The following is an 18,408-nucleotide window of genomic DNA, read 5'->3' as shown; positions in this document are numbered from 1 at the left end:
AGTGCTCCCAACAGGAGCCTTTTGGCAGCCCTCGACCTCCTTCGGCAGCCTTTTCACAGCCCCACTCCCATCAGGACCCTGCATACACGTGCTGCTGCTCGAGCCCCCCTCTCCTTCCCGTCCACCCGCATTCTCTTCCTCCACAACCTGCCTGTGCCGACAGCTCCTTCTTTCTGCTCCTGTGCCTTCCTCTTCTCTGTCTCCCCCCCTCAGTCACTCTCTCAGGAAATTAAAGATAATCCCCCCTTTTCTTGCTGCCGGATTCCCTGTTTAACATTCGCTGCGTGTGCTGCACTGATTCAAAACGGGATTAGACTTTCTGCTGCTTTGATGTCAGCTGAGTTTTGCACTTCAGGCAGGGGGGAAAGAAAGCGTGCGTTAACAAACCTGGGCGCTGTCAGAGCCCGGGGCCCTTCCAGGACCAATCCTGCCACCCCAGCGCCAGCCGCTGGGCGTTACTGTGTGGATACGGCAGGTTTCTGCCCCGACTGTTATCATCCGGCCCTGGGGAGGCTGAACGGCTCCCATCAGGAGCGAGGTGTAATTAAACATACGAAGACACCGCTCATTGACTCTGGTCTGCCAGGCCACCGGCATCGCGGCGATACAGATCAGTGCATCCCCCGAGCTGAGCGGGATGAGCTGGGATGGCTAAGGTGTAAATTTGCTTCCTGTTCCTGCAGCGTGGCACTTGGGTTGTGGCACAGTCCAAAAATCGGGTGAAGAGCTTGTTATGGGCCTGGCGTTTTTCTCACATCATCTACAACAGGCTTGCCCTGCCTCTGAGACACCACTCTTCGAGCCCAATGACATCCAGCTGGACCACAGCACGGTTCAGGGCTGGGCACAACCTCTCTCCGTCCCACACTGAAGGAGAGAGCTTTTTGCACAGGATGCTGCAGAGCCGTGAGCAGTGCTGGCGTCTGCGGGTGTCCCCTGCTCCTGCTCGTGCAGGACCGCCCTTTCCTGCAGTCTCCAGAGGCTCACGGGTGGTTTCTGCTGCATGTATCAGAGCTCCAGCTCCGTTCCCACCGGTTCTGCTCCGTGCGACAGCAGCCCAGGGGCTGCAGACCTGGAGGGGTTTGATTGTACCTGGAACCACCGAGGAGCCTCCACAGGGTGTTTAGAAGGGCAGCTCTGCAAATGACCATGGCTCAGTAACAGCTGGGACCCCCTTCCCAGCCCTGTCCCCAGGAAGAGAGCCCAGCAAGCACTTGTGGAGCAAAGCTGGGGGTACGCCTAAGCTCTCCCCAGGACCCAGCCGCTGTAATCCCTCCGTCACCCCCACCATGCCACTGTGCTGCAGCTCCGGCTGGGGGGTGCCCACAGCCAGCTCTTGGGGCATCCTCCAGGATTGCCCAGGGACTCGGGAGCGCCTCTGCCAACAGCACAGCGTCTAATCCATTTTGCCCGGTGCACGCTCACTGACTTGATTAATGTCTGAAATGAGCTCCATCCATCATCGGGGAGTAAAGGAGATTAACTCCGCAGCACGCCTGCCTCACGTTGATCCCATTCTCCAGGCCTCTTGATTAATGGCGAGGCCGCCTTATCTGTCAGGCCAGGAAACACGAAGATCCGGGCTGACGGGGGATGAAGGGAAGCACGGGCGCTCGGGCTGCAGCACGCTGCCACCAGAGCCGTGCCGACGAGCCCCTGATCCCCGTGCCGCCGGCCCTGCGAGCCGTGCTCCGGCCTCTCCGCACCCTCTGCTCCTTGCCGCCAGCTCCACTCCGCCCTGAGGGCAGGGAGGGCCAGAGGGAGAGCAGCCCCAGGCGGCTGCTGCATCCCTGCAGGAATGAGCTACGGAAAGCCAGCGTCGGGTTCCGTTTCCCTCTCGGGTCAGCGGGGCAGGCGTCGCTCTGCATCCGTGGGGGGTCCAGAAGAGACGATTTGGAGGCTTGATGCAACCTGGGCAAACCTTCCCTGGAGGCTGCAGGCGAGGCTGTGACTGACCGGCGCTGCAGAGGCCACCGGCTCGGTCAGCCTCGTCCCCAGGAGGAGCGTTGTGAAGTGGATGCGGCAGATTAGCCCGGCCATCTGGACGGGCTCCAGCTCCTGCCCCTGGCTCGCTGCTGACGCTTCATTAACAGCTCCCTCCTTTCAGCTCCCGTCTCCTTGGCTTCTGCTGCGATCAGCTGGGCTGGACTTTTGTTGTCCACTTTTTTTTTTTTTTTTTTTTCCAAGTGGAAATTATTTCTCATTTCTTTTAACAATCAGGACGCAAAGAAAGACGGGAGAGGAAGGAATTTCTGGGAGATGAAAGGGCTGGATTAAGGACACTGCTTTCACTTTGTTATCCCTCCCGTACAGCTAAGAAATTCCTTTCAGGAGGAGGCTTTAATTAACGACGTGTCTCTGACAGGAAAGGAACCTGCATCGGGAGATAGCTCTGGTTTCTTGGGTCTGCTAACAACTCCGGCTGCAACGTCAGCAACACAGATTCACAGACGCAGGCTCTTAGACAAAACTTCTCACAAAACATTTCAGAGTGCTTTACAAAGGCACTGTCACCCCAGTCTGGGACAGAAGGCACAGCAGTGAAAACCAGACACAGGCAAGGCGCGCGCTGCCGGCAGGCACCATGTGCACTGAACCACAGAGCCACGGTGGCTCAAGATGTGGGGCCAGGCCTCTGTGTAGAGGAATAACCCGGGGCAGGAGGCAGCAGAAATAGCTCCAGCGCCTTCCCGACCAACCGCCCTTCTCGCACACCAGGAGAAGCAGGGGAAGAGGCAAACCGGGACATTTAGAAAGCATTACGCTGCTGTATCTGCATCCTCCACTGCCGCAAAACCCTTCAGGAACTGAGTCAATCAGAAATAACATTTGGGGCTGATTTTTATCCAGATGAACTCCCTCCAAGTATTTTAAGGTCACCAGCAAAACTGGCTTGTTTAACCCTTCTGCTGAAACCTGCACCAAGTCTGGAAGAAGCACCAGAAAACAGCAACCACCCTGGTTGTGTCCCGGGAGCCTGAGCTGCCGGACTGGACGTGGTGCTGAGCCGCACCCAGCGGGGCACAGACCGCCCTGCGCCCCGACCCGCTTCTTCCTTACTGCAGCTCAGCCTCCTGCGGAGAGCCGGACACAGCAGACCAAAAACCCACGTGGATTTCCAGGGGAAGTGTCCCTCCGTCTCACACAATGGCAGCGATTCCTGTAAGGGAAACATCTCCCCTCGTCCCTCCGAGAATCGCATTTGCCTTTTTTAACGCCGTGTTAAACAGGCAGCTGGTAGCGAACCCTTGCCTTGCTCCTCTCCTGCCTTTCCAACTAATGAACTCCCAGCTGATAAACACACGCTTATTGCTGCTGCTGAACGCATGCCTCTGCTCCTAGCCCCGGGGCTGTTAAGTGCTAAGTGGTTTACCAATTACTGTTTTCATAAATGATCGTCATTTTACTTTTTCATTACCATTTTAAAAGGTTCCCACCTCTTCCGATGCCCTGAGCCACCGCCTGCAGCGGGTCAGATGTCTCGGCTCCCAGTGGCAGCACACAGAAGATCCGGCTGGTTTGCCAGGGGCAAGAGGGGAATGAAACAGCTGGCTGCTGCAGAGAACCGAAACATCTGGCTGCTGCAGAGAACCAAAACATCTGGCTGCTGCAGAGAACCGCCTGCCGACGGAGCCCGGCCTGCCCTGGGGCTCGCAGGTCCCCGTCAGGAGGGTTTCCCATCCGATGCTATCAACGCTAACAGCTCCCCTCTCAACACAAGGCCTCGCTCTCACTTGTGCTTTGTTTTGTATTTTACAAGTTCTGGGCCTCTCCTCCAACCTGGGGATTTCCTGGGAGACGCTATCAAACGCTTTACCGGACTCATGTAAATTCAGCGTACCGCGGCTCACAGCACCGGCGGTTACTGCGCTCCTGCCCCTGCTCGGAGTCAGGCAGCAGGATTGCAGTATCTGGTTATAAAACACCGCCTCGTGTTTTGATAGCTCTGTCATAAATCCTTGTGCTTGGATTTACAATTTCATGTGACAGCTCTTCCCAGGCGGCGAGGGGAGTTTATCTCGTCTCCCCGACTTGAACCTCTCAGGCTTTCCAGTTTTGCTTCACCTCAGATCTGTACCATCAGATCAGCAGTTCAACGCTGCCATCATCCTCACTGAAAGGGTGAGCAGAGCCCTTGCTGTGGGTCGGGCAGACATCTATTCCTGTTCATTCCTCCCACCCCCTCCAGCAAAACAGCCTCTTGCCCTCCTCCCCAACCCCCGTGCACAGTTAGCCATGAGCCACAGATCTGAGCTGCAACTTTTGTTCCCGGCCAGACTCAGGAGGAATTCAAGTTCCAGCTGTCTCTTCCTTGTGCTAATGCCTGCTCTCATAAAAGGGAAGCAAGGCAACTCGCACCATACCCTGAGGCTGGATTTGTCTCCCTCGGGGCTCCTGGCTGTTTCTGGCTGCCACGGAGAGCTGCCTGCAGCTTATCTTCGCCAGCGGGATCTGCCCGTTTGCTGAGCGTGCACCCACATCCCCGACCTCTGCACGCTGGCTGCGGCCAGCCTGCGAGCCTCTCTGCTTCCCCGTCACGGGGCAAGCCCTGCTTGGCCCCTCCTTGTTATTTTTGGCCGTGCTTTTGTCTCTGGGATCCTCTCAGCTTTAGCAATGAAAACCAAACCACAGAAAGCTGCTGCCTTGGCCTTTGGCTCGCTGCGAGCAGCCAGAATGGGCAGAGGCTGAAGGCTGAAACCTCAAATTAGCCGCGTGGTGCTGGAATTAGGCAGGACTGACCAGGCAGCCCAGATCTTTCATTTCAGCACGAGGAAGCCTGCAGGGAGAGAGGTGGTGGTCATCTAGCTTTGGATAAAGGTCCACTTTGTTCTAATTAACAAGAAATCCAACCTGGATAATGAGCATTTAGGTAATTGTTGAGCTAAGTGTTCCTGTAAAGGCATGCGTGGTTTTGGTGAGCAGCTGAGGAAGGGAATTTACTCTGCTGCCTTCATTAGAAATTCACACATGTGAGAGAAAACAGCCTGAGAGTTGGGAAATGGGGGTTTTGCTCGGAGCTCAGCCTCAGGCCATGGCTCCACATTCGTTAATAGCAGCTCAGGCAGCACCCGAGCTCAGGGTAGCACTGGTCCGATTCCCGTCAGGCATCACAACACGACAGCTTCTTTCCAGCCAGACAGACGGCACGTGCAGCGCACATCCAGACTGATGACAGCAAGACCTGAGTCACCATCACGTTGTCTTGATGAAGCTGCTCCTAATTTATTTATTTTTAAAATCAAGTGATTAGATTCAGCACATATCCGTCTGTCGTGCTACACACAGTCGTGCTGGGGTAATGGTTGCAGGGAGGTGCAGGAGATGCTGCCTGAGCCAGCGCTGCTGTAGAGAGAATTACTGTCAATTTTTGCCCTCAAGCTCAGCGTGGTGTTTAGGGAAATTGTTTAACTTTGCCACGTGCCATTTTCTTCCCCTGTAGATGAGAAGTGACAGCAAAGACAGTTTTTAGGAAGAACAGAGGCAAAACAGATCAGTAGTTGGAAAATACCAATTTTGCCTGAAAAAGAGGAAGTGAGACTGATGTGCAGCTACTGCCGAGAGACACGAGCAGCCAGGTACTCAGCCAGGCTGGAGGGTCAACGCATCACGTCTAACGTCCCGAATGAAATCATGCTACCCCTCAGGCAAGGGCTAAACTTCACTTATTACGGCATTTGATCAATATAAACAAGGACAAAGAGCTGAGCAGCAGGCAGAGCTCCATCCTCTCAGTCTGGAGCTGTGAATACAGAGACCAGGGAGCTACAGGGAAGGCTTTACAGCTCGGCTCTCAGTTAAGGCTCCTCTCTCCAGGGTGCAAATCGGAGTAGGAGCTAGGTGCTAAATAAATATTAATTTCTCACCTAATGAGAAAGCATTTGGTGAAACAGCTAGGGAAAGGCTTCAGCAGGGCAGTAACAGAGGCTGGTGCTGCGCTCGACCCCCAGGGATGCTGCGGTTCTACTCGTACTGGGTAAGACAGGACCTCCAGCTGGGACAGACGCAGGAAATGGAGCTCATTACTGAAATGCAAGAGCCTTTCAGGGTTAAGCCACTGTTAAATAAACCAGATTCATTCCCCAATTGCAGAATTTGCCTAGCAGCAGCCTTGGAAGATTACTATCTTTCTTCATAACAGTGATGTTGCAGACAGGATGGTTGAAGGATACTTGTGATGCAGAGATTGCAGGAAGAAGTAATTGTTTGTTTTATAACCAAGGGCTGGACTCCATTTCCACGCCTAGGCTGTTGAGATGGCAGTTCCCTGATTTTATGTTAATTACTGTATCTTTCTTTTAAGTTAAGACATGTTTTCAAGGGGTTAAGGTCTCAATCTTCCTTGTAATTACACAGAATGCTTAGTACAACTCCTCGGCTACATCCCCGGGTCCCCTGAGTGCCCGTCCCTGCTCGTTTCCAGCAGACGAGCACTCACAGAACTCGTCCTTCCCAGAGCTGCTGCCTCCGAACGCTCAGCCCGATAATGAGCTGATTGCCATGGCGGTGAGCGCTGCACACAGCCAGGCTGCACATCGCCCATTGCTGCAGCTGCTGTTCCGCTCCTTCCACCTAACCCTTCGGCTCGGGGGGGCTGGAAGACCACCCCTTCTTTGGGACGAGAACTTTCCCAGGCTGTTGACGTAAAAACGGCGGCCCAAGCCTCGTCGAAGCCTGGCGATGAAGGCTCGGTAATAAATAGGCACATGCGGGTGATGTGGACGCAGGGCGCTGAGCGCGGTGCTGTCACCGCAGCTGACACGCGTGCAGCAGGGACGGAGTGGCTGGGGTTTGCCGTGCCCCTACAGCTGACAAGGAGGAATTACAGCTCCCCTCACACGCGAGGCAGTTTCACAGGTGAACAATACTCGAGGATGCAGGTTAAAAATAACGCTCTGCTTTAGGAACTGCCAAATTTAAACAGCAGGTTCCCGCTTTGGAAGCCGAAAGAAAGACAGTTCCTCTCCAGAGAAAGGGAGCAGGAGCCTGTCTGTGCAGGGAAGACATTTGGAATAGCAGCAGCCCACCCGTTTCCCATGCAATCTCTGCACTTCAGGACTGGATTAGGCATAATCACACAAAGGCACTCGCTGCAGATGACTACACCCTGTTCCCATCAGCTCTCCTGCCTTAACTCCAGCATCCCGGTGCACAAACCGAGGCTTGTTTGGCAGCACTAACCCCATACAGATGAGCACTAAGATTTCCCCAAGACGTGAAAGGAAAAGGGTATTAAGACAATACAAAGTGACTGAGAAACGCCACCTTTCCCACGGGCTGTGCGGGTCCAGAACTGCCTTATACACCACGGCTATCTACCGGGGAGAAACCTGCTGGGCAAATCACTGCCAAAGGCAACGCCAGCGACTCAGTAAAACCCCCTCATGTCATATACACGATGAACTGGCCCCATCCTGTCTCTGGTTCTCAAGAGCCCGGGCAAAGCATGCTGCAGGTCTCTGTCTACCAGGTGGTCCACTAGAGGACAACCTAATAATGATGAAAGGCTTCGGCTGACGCAGTGAAAGGCCCGCGCTGTCTGTCAGATCTGCTGCTGTCAAACCTGACTCACAGCCCATGCTGGGCTCGTTGCTAGCACGTACACAGGGCCTCGTCTTTAACGGTACACGTCGCTTCTGGTCCTGATTGATACAGATTTGCAAAGCCCCACTACAAGAAAATAAAAAATGGTCCCTACGGCTGGTGTCAGCCTTTGTTATTACAGGGAGAGGGAAGTGACGGAGATGTCCAGGCAGAGATCTAAGTTTTTTGAAGTAAAGCTAATCCCTTACTCTGCAGAAAGCTGCCTGTTGCTGCTGGTTTTCTTGCAGACTTCTGACATGACACCATGCTTCTTCAGCGCAGGAAATGTTTGGAGGTACGGTACGATCCGATGGCAATGGGTTATTTATCAAATCATAGCGGAGGAACACAGCTCATGGACAAACAGCAGGCAGGGAGCATGACAAAATCATCAGCTCAGAGCCACAGGAAAGTGCGGGGTGCAGCTCTGACACTGAGCCCAGAGCAGGGCACTCTCACAACCCAGGGGGGGTTCTTGTCTGGTGTTTTTAACACCAAAAGAAGGGGAACAAACAAAACCTGAGCTAGACATCAAGCTGAGTTCTGGAGCTAGGAAGCAAATGAGCTTTAAGAGCAGAAAACAGCAGAGGATTAATTACAGGTGAAGTATCTCAGGTGGGAATTAGAGGCAGAGGGGTGAGAAGGTCAAAGCAACAGTTTTTGGAGGGCGATCTGGTGTCCCGACAGCCCCACTCGCGGGGACTTGCCTATGACTCAGGGATGAAAAGGGCACGTGCGTCTGCGAGAGGAAAATCCACAGCGACAGGCAAGAGAGCAGAGCTACTTAAAAGGCAAAAGCCGGTCCTCCTCTCCTACTGACGCCAGCGAGGAAGGCTGGCTGTAACAGGAGGGTGCGAGCCCCAGCCGGCCGTCGGGAGGGCTGCAAGAAGGCGATGCGAAGGGGCGCTCGCCGCAGCCGTAGGGAGCCAGAGCCCAGAGCTCGGCTGGGAGCCGGCGACCCTCGGCTGCCCCTCGGCGACCCTCGGGCATCCCCTCCCAGCCGCCGCCGGCGCTGGGCTGCTGCTCTCGGGCGCCGTGGCCGCCTGCTCGGCTGCTCCTTGGTGTCAGTACCTGCTTCGGGCTCGGCGGGGCGGGCGGGCGAGCGGAGCGCAGCGCAGCGCAGCCGAGCCTCAGCCTCAGCCTCCCGCAGGACGGACCCCAGCGCCTCCGCCGAGCCCCCGAGGCCACCGCTCTCCCACCTCGCTCCGTGCCATGGCCCCCGGTAACTCCTCGCGTAACTTCTCCGCGCCGGAGGCTCGGAACGGCTCAGGTGAGCGGGGATAGGGGGGGGAGAGGCCGGGGCAGAGGTCCCGGGGAAGGAGTCCCGCGGAGGCTGCCCGGCCTCGCACCTCTCGGGGGCCGGGAGCCTTCAGCACCGGCGGGGGGACAGCTCCGGGCCCCGGCCTCCGGCACCTCCTGGCCCCGCAGCCTCCGGGCCTCGGCGCCACGGAGGGGAGGCTGGAGCCCGGCCGGCCTCCAGGGAGGGGAGGCAGGAGCGGAGAACGAGCAGGGAGGGGAGCAGGGAGGGGAGCAGGGAGCCTCGCTCCCCCCCAACCTCCTGTTCTCTCTGCTCAGGTCGATGGTGGAGGGGCGGGCAGGGCGGTCCTCAAGGGTACAAGGTGGTGGAACCACCCCAGAAGGTGGCTGCAGGTGGACTTCTATGTTCTCTTCCCCGGCATGTCCTATAGAATCTAAAAGTAGAACTGTGGTGCTTCCTCCTGAAAGGCAGTGAAGATGCAGCTTGCTAGGTATCGGGGCATGGCTGAGGACAACAATCACTTTTGGATAAAAGATGAATGCTGGTCCTCGCTGAGTTCACACAGCGCAGTCCCCTTTGGGGCTTTTCAGGAGTAGCAGGGCAGCCACAAATCTCCAGGCAAGGAGAAACCAGTGCCTCAAAGTAGCTGCTTCTGTGTACAGACACTCGGATCTGCACAGAAGCAGCATTGAAGATTCAGATTCAATCGTCTCTAAAGCCTCTTTGTTCTTGAGATGAGAGAACTTTCTGAGTATTTGACAATCATCTATTTCTCGCTCCATCCCATAATACACATGCAAACTCCAGCTTCATGCTAGCCTCCAGCTAATAACGCTAGAAACTCCTGCCTGTACGAACACCGACATCAGGCAAGCTGCTACAGCGCTACACACATCTGCCTTCCACACAGCACCCTTGGGCTTGAGCATACTTTGCTCTAAGGCCAGCTGAGCTCACTCAAAACATTACAGGGTCACCGTGAGCACTGCTTTACTCTGCAAAAAAGGGTCATTTTGTCCCAATTTTCAGCTAAAGAAGCAGCCTTCACACTTTAATCATATAATCCACTCCCACCATGTTCTCAACAAAGTCTGGGGCTAAAAGAAAGGAGAGCAGAGCTCCCGGTAGTTACCCACAGAACAGCAGAACCACATTTGGCATCCCCCAGCCTTCCACCTCCCAGCACTAAGGTGTGAGATCTGTCTGTCTGTTCAGGGGACGCACAGGTGGGATGCTGAGGAGTAAGTACCAGGTCTCAGCAGGATGCTGGTAACACCTATTGATAGCCACCTAACGGGGGCATTTCCTTGCATTGAAGAACAGCCAGGAGGAACGAGGACCATTAACCCCTCCCCATAGCCCAGACCAGGCTCATTTCCCCTGTGAGTGGCTTTCAACTGTATCTTCAGCCCCCTGCAGTCCTGCTCTGTGCCACGCTGGCTGTTCTGCCCTCGGCATGAAGGCGTTCAGACCAAGCGGCGCAGCAACAGCTCTGCTGGAGCCTGGCCTTGGGTACACCTATGCTGACTGCATCCTAGTGGCAGAAAAATGGGGCGGCAGCAGCTCATGCCCCACATTTAGGAGCTCTAAAACACTACACGTGGGTGCTAGGACACGCACACGCTTTTCCAGCAGAGGACCAGACCAGCGGTGCAGCCTCCGTTATTTTGCCAATTCAATCAAGCTTCTTTGGCACACCAAAGTAAATCTGCAGCCATTTGTACTCCAGAATTGTAGGTGTCAGCAAATACCACCCCGAACAGACACCACGTTGGCAGAGAATGCTTTAGGAGTATCTTATCTCACTTCATCTCGTTTCCAGTATTTCCCTCGGTTATGTCGGAGGAGGTGACCTCACTCCTACAGGCGGAGGCTGCTGAGGAGCAGCAATAGTACAGTAACTGAGAAGCGTTTCCAATCACTTTGAATCATCTGCGGCTCAATGGAAGGCTCAGGGGCTGTCACGCATGTCTTTGTAACAGCCACACAAATTACTCACGCAAAGCCTTCCCCTAAAAAAACAAAACGGGTCCCATAGGAAGGAAGGGAGTAATGAGACAAAACGAGGCTTGCCTCAGCTGAGCAGGGTGATTTCAGGCTCACACCGCGCACGTGGCACTTGCACAATGCAGAACACCTCAGGCGGTGCCTCAGATACAACCCGATGGGCACAAGAGCAGAAATCTGATGGTTGGCACTGTGGGCTCGTGGCTTCAGTGTGATTTTAAACCCTGGCAGGGAGGAGAACGTGAATTTGATTATGTCTGGGCCTCTCACCTCAGCGAGCAATATTCAGGTGTTGGTGCTGATAAGCTAGGTGCTATCAGGCAATAATTTTGCCCTGGAAATCCACCCACATCCAGAACCCAGAGAGAGCAGCTTTAAGCCACGGCTTTGCTCCTTGTAGAGGTGGGGCATTCCCTGATTTAGGACCACGCTGAAACCTACTCCCAACCCTGCCTGGCCCCCACACCTGGATTTCTTCTACACGGAAACTGGAGAAAGGGAGAGGGGCAGGGAAGGCAGCCGGGAAGGAGGCGTGCTCTGGCCTAACCCCGACACAGAGCTGGGCCACAGCTGCAGTACAGTCCCAGATCTCCCACTTTAGATAAGCCGTTAGTTATGTGCCAGCACGGTCAACGAACTTTGCCTCGTACTGAACGACAGATAAACCACCCAACAGACAAGCTGAAGTCTTCTGACAGCAGCTCGAGTGTCGGCCATATCTGGATTTTGGCACCCAGGTAGGGGCTTGTTTCTCTGATGCGCAAAGCTGCCTTGTGCACCACCTTCCAAACAGGCTGGACATCCAGTGTTCCGTGGAAAGTCACTATCAGTTCCCTGGGGGATGCTGGCAGGAGCAGAGGCACACCGGCCTGATGTTAACCCCCAACAAGGCTGGGGTTGTTTCAGCACAGGAGAAAGTACGTCAGGAGAGCTGAGGAAAGATGCCTACAGAGCCAGTAAGACTTGGGGTGGGGTGGGGGGTGCTGCATGCCCTGCACAGCAGGGGAGGAGGTGTCACATCCCCAGCTAAGCCTCCTCAAGGAGGGTCTTAAACATCTCTCCAAGCTATGTCTTCGAGGGGGATCCAGATCCTAGACAGGGCAAGCAGACATATCTAGAGGTGGTCTCTGGGTTGCACTCATGATTTTGGTTTGTTTTGGCAGTAGCAGAAAAGCCAGCACCGTACACCAACGTGATCATGCCCAGTCTCTTCAGCATCATCTGCTTCCTGGGCATCGTGGGGAACCTCATCGTCATCTACACTATTGTCAAGAAGAAGAAGCTGAAGTGCAAACAGACCGTGCCTGACATTTTCATCTTCAACCTCTCCATTGTGGATCTCCTCTTCCTCTTGGGCATGCCCTTCCTTATCCACCAGCTCCTAGGCAATGGCTCGTGGTACTTTGGAGCTCCCCTGTGCACCATCATCACTGCCCTGGACACCAACAGTCAGATCACCAGCACCAACATCCTCACAGTGATGACCCTGGACCGTTATCTGGCCACGGTCTATCCTCTAAAATCCACCTATGTCCGGACCCCCTGTGTTGCAGCTCTCGTTATCTGCTTGGTGTGGCTCCTCTCCTTCCTGACGATCATTCCCGTGTGGATGTACGCGGGTCTTATGCCTCTGGAGGACGGGACTGTCCGCTGCGCACTCCTGCTTCCCAATCCAGAGACTGACATTTACTGGTTCACCCTCTACCAGTTCATGCTGGCGTTTGCTGTGCCGTTGATTGTAATCTGTGTGGTCTACTTCAAGATCCTGCAGCACATGGCCACCACCGTGGTCCCGTTGCCCCAGAGGAGCCTCCGGGTACGTACCAAGAAAGTCACCCGCATGGCGGTTGCCATCTGCTCTGCCTTTTTCATTTGCTGGGCCCCCTTCTACATCCTACAGCTGGTTCACCTCGGCATTGACACCCCGTCCATGGCCTTCTTTTACGCCTACAACTTTGCCATAAGCTTGGGCTACGCCAACAGCTGCCTCAACCCCTTCCTCTACATTACCCTCAGCGAGACCTTCAAGCGCCAGTTCTTAGTGGCCATCCGCCCCGCAAAAGAGCCATGTCGCAACAGCAGCTCTGTCAACAACAACAGCATGACAGATGCCAGCGTGTGCCTAAAACTGGCGCCAGAATCCACTCAGCAGACCCAGTTTCTGGAGGACTTTTCCCCACGTTCACTGCCCGTGACTGTGGCTGTTCACTAGAGGACACTGAAGCCACCACAGCAGAAAGCTTTCCGATCTGTATGTTTCTGCTATGGCAGAGCAGCAGCTTCAGGAAGTTCTTGGTGAAGCGTGTAACTCCAGGCTTCCACCTCCAAGAGTCCCTTCTCCATCGCAGCGCTCTGCTCCTCCGCTGCCCTGGGTTTCCAAGATGCTGCACACTGCTGCTTCCTTCCAGCCCTGCACAGCAGGGCTCTTCTACCACACAAGACACCGGGCCCCCAAAGAGGATGAATGGAAAAGAGAAAAAGGACAGAAGGATTTCAAGGGGGAATGTCACCCTGGAAGAGCAAAACCTCTACCAACAACGCTTCCCAAAGACTCCCCGCCTCTTGGCACGGCCGGTGTTCTAAGCGCCATGACCATAGGGAGCCTCCGGATTCAAAACTTGAGCCTTCAAAATACAACGTTGTATACTTGGTTTGGGTAACGTATCTGAGCTGGGAGCTTTGATGCCTGTGCTCATATCCTGGAAGCAAATTGCAGTGAGAGCGATCTTGGGGCCAGGTGTCTCACCTAGGTCTGCTGCTTGGCCTTCTGGTCCAGCACCATCAGCCTCCAGTGGGCTGTATTGTTTGGCAAGCAAGGTATTTTTGGAAACTGGCTAATTTTGATGTTAATCCTAACTATTTCAAGCAAAATCAGGCAGATAGCAATTGCACTGCTTCAAGGGACTGTGAACAATTCTCAGAACTACTGCTGCTAACACCAGACTTGTGGCTTTTCATGCCAATGAGCCTATTTTCACACTGCTAGTTCCTCCTGCTGCTCGTGCCTCGCAGTCTGCGTGACCATCAGGGAACCCCAGGTACAGGGCTTTAAACGTGACCCTGGAAAACGCAGCGTGCAGAGGTCTGTGGATCAAGATGTGGGAAGGCAGCTCAGAGGAAGCAGAGGTGCTTGTGCAGCTTCTTCAAAATAATAAATGCTTTAAAGAAGTTAGAGGGAAAATTAGATGTCTAGTTTGTATATGAGGCTTTAACAGTTGAAGATTAGGAAATTGCTTCGCTCGTTACAAAGCCTAGAGAAAAGCCAGCACAGATCAGCCAGAGGCAGGGGATTATACTGATAGAGACTCCTGGGGAACAGTGCAGGCATTGTTAAACACCTTGTCAAACATGGAGGAACTGTTTGCTGCAGATTAATTTATTATAAAAAGGCATTGAAAACATCTCACAACACAGAAGAATTTGTTACCACACTTGTGGTTTCACGCTGCCAGCCACCCACAACATCCCCAGAACAGAAATTCACCCTTACGCAGCCAAACAGCCAGACTGCCACCCGCACAGGACTTCCGAAGCCTTCGGGTGCACCTAGTGCACGCACACGCTTGCGGATATTTTTAAACACAGCCAGCATCTCATTCTACACCCCGCAGAGCACAAACAGCCATTCACTCACCTCTAGCGATCAGAGCAGATCAGAACAAACCTCCTAACGGGGGCCCTGCATTTCCATTCTAGGCTCTGCCAGCTTCCACCCACCACAGAAGCACATCCACACTGCGACTCTGCGGGATTTTGTCAATTTTCTCCCCTTCTTTCCCTGGACAATAAAGGCAGACAGGCACATATAGAGATCTCAAACTATGGCTTTAAAAATCTTCGCCCCATTTAATTTCCAGGAATTTTCACCTGTGCTGGTTTTCATGGGACTTCTTTGCTCTTTGGTCATCATTTTCCCTGAAGAGCTCGGGAGCGAAGGTCAAGGAAGCTGTGTGCTGTGCTGAGGCAGACTTGCTCTCGAGACAAGTGAAACCATTGTTGTAACTTTCTTCTACAAGGAAGTCAAAGGGAGGACTGGGACTCTTATCTGTGAAAGGTGGTAAAGGTTGAGTGCTTTTTTCCCCTCCTTTAATACCAGCAGTGAGGAAAGTGTAAGGGAAAGGAAAAACAACTGAACTGTCAGAGCTCTCAGAGCAGCATATTAAAGATGTTATCTTGCTTACGGTAAAGGTGTTTATGGTTGAGCCAATCTATTCCCATCCTAAATGAGTCAGGCTGACCTGGCGTGGCCAAGCCCTGTGCTCAAAACCACCAGGGCACAGTGGGCTAACCATGGAGCGAGGCCAGGACCAGCTGGAGCAGTGCTGGAAAGGGTCTCTGTGGGGAAGGCCTTTTCCAGACCTCATCACACTGATGTCAAGGCACAGTACACTGACAGCCCCCAGGATGGAGTCCTCACACAGATGAGATCTAAAAGGGGAACAGCTGTGCTAGACAGGCCTGATACCAGTGCCAGGGATGAGGGCTCCCCATTTAGCCCAAGTCCGAGCAGAGGCACCTGCCCCTTCCCCGTTATGTTCCTCCCACCCACCTGCAAGGATTCCTTAGCCCAGACGTCCAAATGCTGCCTGTGGGCTCCCTCCCTCCCCGTACATCCGTAACAACTGCAGCAAATGCTCCTCAGGAAGGCAGGGAGGCTGACACCTGTGGATGTGCTGGGAAGAGAGGTACAGACAGAAAGCAAACCAAAGAACAGACAGCATAGAGCTTTTTGCCACATCCCCTAGGTCACCCCAAAGCGCTGGGCAAGATGAACGGAAGCTTCTCCTTTGAACCCAAACCTTTTGCTCAAAGGTGTCCCCCTAACCTAGAGTGTTTTAAGGAGTTCTAGTAGCTAAATAGCCTCTGCGTAGCTGGTGTACCTCTGCTGCCTCCCCGGCAGTAACCTCTCCTGCCCAGCAGCTGCATGGGATGCAATGGGGGGACACGATGCCACTGCCTTACTGACACCACCACCCTTTACTTCCAGACACCCTCCCCAGTGACCACCTGTAAGGACTCCAACACAGCCTTGCTGCTGAGGATCTGCACCCCTGCTGCCAGCCAGGCCACATCCAGCCCCAGCCCTCCTCCAGCACCCTGCCCCAGAGCTCAGCACGGTGACGAGCCAGCATTTTCTGCCCCACACCCCCTCGGTGTGGCTGACACTGAACATCCTCGTCCTTTCCACTATTTCCTGAAGCAGATTCTGTTGAGTCGAAGAGCCTGTTAGTGTTCTGATACACACCCAGCTTTACCTCTTTGTCTATTCTGCTGTTCATATTTGTTATGTGATGCCCCCTGCCCCATCTCAGTGCCTCTGCTGCTGATTGCAGAGGCAGAACAAAAGGCATCGCTAAATAGAAAAGGACACGGCTACTCGCACGGAGACAGGCAGCCCGTGCTGCAGCCTGCGTGACAGGCGCGGGGAGCAGGGCGCAGAGATAACGCAGCGTGTTTCCCTGCAGCTCCTCTTGTAGGCAGCCCTTTGTCTCCTTCACTCGAGAGGAACTGAATGAAATCCAACTAAACAGCCAGGAAGGAGGGGGGAAAGGGTGGTAGAAAGAACCTATTCAGTCTAGTTGCTTGGTTCAAGAGCCTGCCATTCTGGACGAGACAAATTTCCTTGGCTCTTTTCACCAGCACTTTTGCTGTGTGTTTGCTAGCCGCCTCTCAGACAGCAGGATGACAGATGGGTTCGCTCTCCACCCACTCCTGTTCCCCTCATCCTCTGAGGTGCGACTGAAGTTACGTGTCACAGCCCTGCTCTTGATAAACTCCCACAAGGGGCACACGGTCCAGTTAATTTCCTTCCACTTCCCAAGCTAGCAGCAGAGCCCTCTTCAGCAGTTGCCTGCAGCGCTGGATCCCCCGCTCGCCCTTCTCAGTTACCTCTTCTCCAACATCCACATCCCCACAGGGCAATGAAGCCTACTCCCTCCTGCCCTGCTGTTGCAGCCCTATGGGAAGGATGAGCTGAGGTCCCCGTAGCCCTGCCGGGCAGCAGGTTGGTGACATCCTTCCCCAAACACCGCTCTCTGCCTGAAGCCTCTGCCCAGGAGCACTCGCAGCCCTGACGGGAGCGAGCCCGTGCTGGGGAGGGGGGAGGCCGGGTGACTCACGGCCCCTGGGACACAGCCAGGCTGACTAACGGTGTTTCATCAGTCCTCCCGGGTGGCTAATTGGATGAATTTCATTCAACAGACTCACCGGTGGGAGACGAGCCATGCAACAGGTACAGATACGCTCCCAGCCCGCTCGCTTCATGGTAGCCCTCCCGCAGCAGTGCCCTTCCTCGCTCACCGCCGTGGGCTGAACCCTCCTGCAGCCTGTCCTCTTGCTCCATCCCTGCTGCAGGGCCACAGGGGGCACAGACAGCTTGGGGAGGGGGCAGCACACAGGGAAGTCTCACTGATGGGTGATGTGAAAGGGTGGGGGGCTCAACTGGAGCCCCCATCTCCGAGCAAGGAGCTCCTCCAGCAGGCAGGAGCCCTTGGGTGCCTCCAGGTGACATAAGGCATTTGGAAGCCGTACTTAGAGGGCAGTGCTCAAACTGAAAGCTCTCTGCACTGCTGGGGGAAAACCTTTCAAAGAGACGTGGGCCCTCATTACAGGGCGGCATTAGTGATGATAGCTGCTTTTAAAGTCTTTGCGCCCTGCCCAGATCCCATTTGGGAAACTGCTCCTGCAATCATACAGGGCCCGTAGTTGATCCCCTCAGCACCTTTTACCCGTGCAACACGCCGGCTATGGAAATCGCCACCCCTCATCTCCCAGGAGAGCAACGGCTCCTCCAGAACGGCAGAACTGGGTTTCAACGGCCGCACAGTTACACCGGAGAGGTGGCTGACTCCAGCACGAGACGTGACGGTGCACACAGAGCGCTGCTTTCCAAAGCGCTTCTGGACATGCTGAGGACAGGGACATTAGAGAAGCCTCCGGGGCCGTCAGCTCAGTACATTTTACTGCCTCTAAATGTGGTTATTAGGCTGTGCTGCAACCTGACACTGGAGTAACGCCAGCACTCCCTGGGGTCGGGAAGGATTCCTCCAAAAGCCAAGTCAGGCTGCGTCAGCTTCGCCCTCCCCACGCACAGCAGCTGAGCAGCGCAAGCAATGCTCAAGGCTCAAGGCTCGGTCCTGCAGGGCCAGAGCCCCGGAGCTGAGATCCAGGCTCTGCCTGTTACATCGGGGTGAGGCTGAGTTTATCCCACAGCAGTTGGGGTTTTTAGCACAAGGAACAGGGAGCAGACTGCGCCTTGGCTACTGAGCGAGTGCATCATCCGGCACCTCATGAGGCCTGCACAGTCTGGTGCAACAGACACCTCCAGGGCAGGGGATTTTCTGAGCTTTGATTCAGCGGTGACACACACGGGTTTTGGTTTAGGCCTTAACTTAGTTTTAAGTGGAAGAAATGAGGTTTAACAGATGAGTCAGCCCTTCCCTCCAACCCGAGCTCTTCTGGCCGCTGCAGGTTTCCACTCATAGGGTAGGGAAGGCTGACAGTCAGTGACATCACTTTAATTATTCTCATGTTTGGTTGTTATTGATTTGTTTTTTTCCCTA

General features: G+C 54.5%; 1 protein-coding gene across 2 annotated transcripts; it reads left to right on the top strand.

Moving 5' to 3' along the window:
- The first annotated feature begins 8,411 nt into the window (after positions 1–8,411).
- Positions 8,412–15,033, top strand: LOC118175658 (melanin-concentrating hormone receptor 1-like). Of its 2 annotated transcripts, XM_035342071.1 has the most exons (3): positions 8,412–8,590; positions 8,627–8,851; positions 12,010–15,033. In XM_035342071.1, exons 2-3 carry the CDS (start codon positions 8,794–8,796, stop codon positions 13,056–13,058), a joined length of 1,107 nt encoding a protein of 368 aa, XP_035197962.1. In that variant the 5' UTR covers positions 8,412–8,590; positions 8,627–8,793; the 3' UTR covers positions 13,059–15,033. The 2 variants fall into 2 exon arrangements, with proteins under 2 accessions (XP_035197962.1, XP_035197961.1); XM_035342070.1 differs by lacking the exon at positions 8,412–8,590 and having other exon boundaries at positions 8,629–8,851; positions 12,013–15,033.
- Positions 15,034–18,408: the final 3,375 nt, after the last annotated feature.

The sequence above is a fragment of the Oxyura jamaicensis genome, chromosome 18 (genome assembly GCF_011077185.1).
Source record: "Oxyura jamaicensis isolate SHBP4307 breed ruddy duck chromosome 18, BPBGC_Ojam_1.0, whole genome shotgun sequence".
Taxonomy (NCBI): Eukaryota; Metazoa; Chordata; class Aves; order Anseriformes; family Anatidae; genus Oxyura; species Oxyura jamaicensis.
Note: the sequence above shows the minus strand (reverse complement) of the source record. Positions and strands in the feature narration are given on the sequence as shown.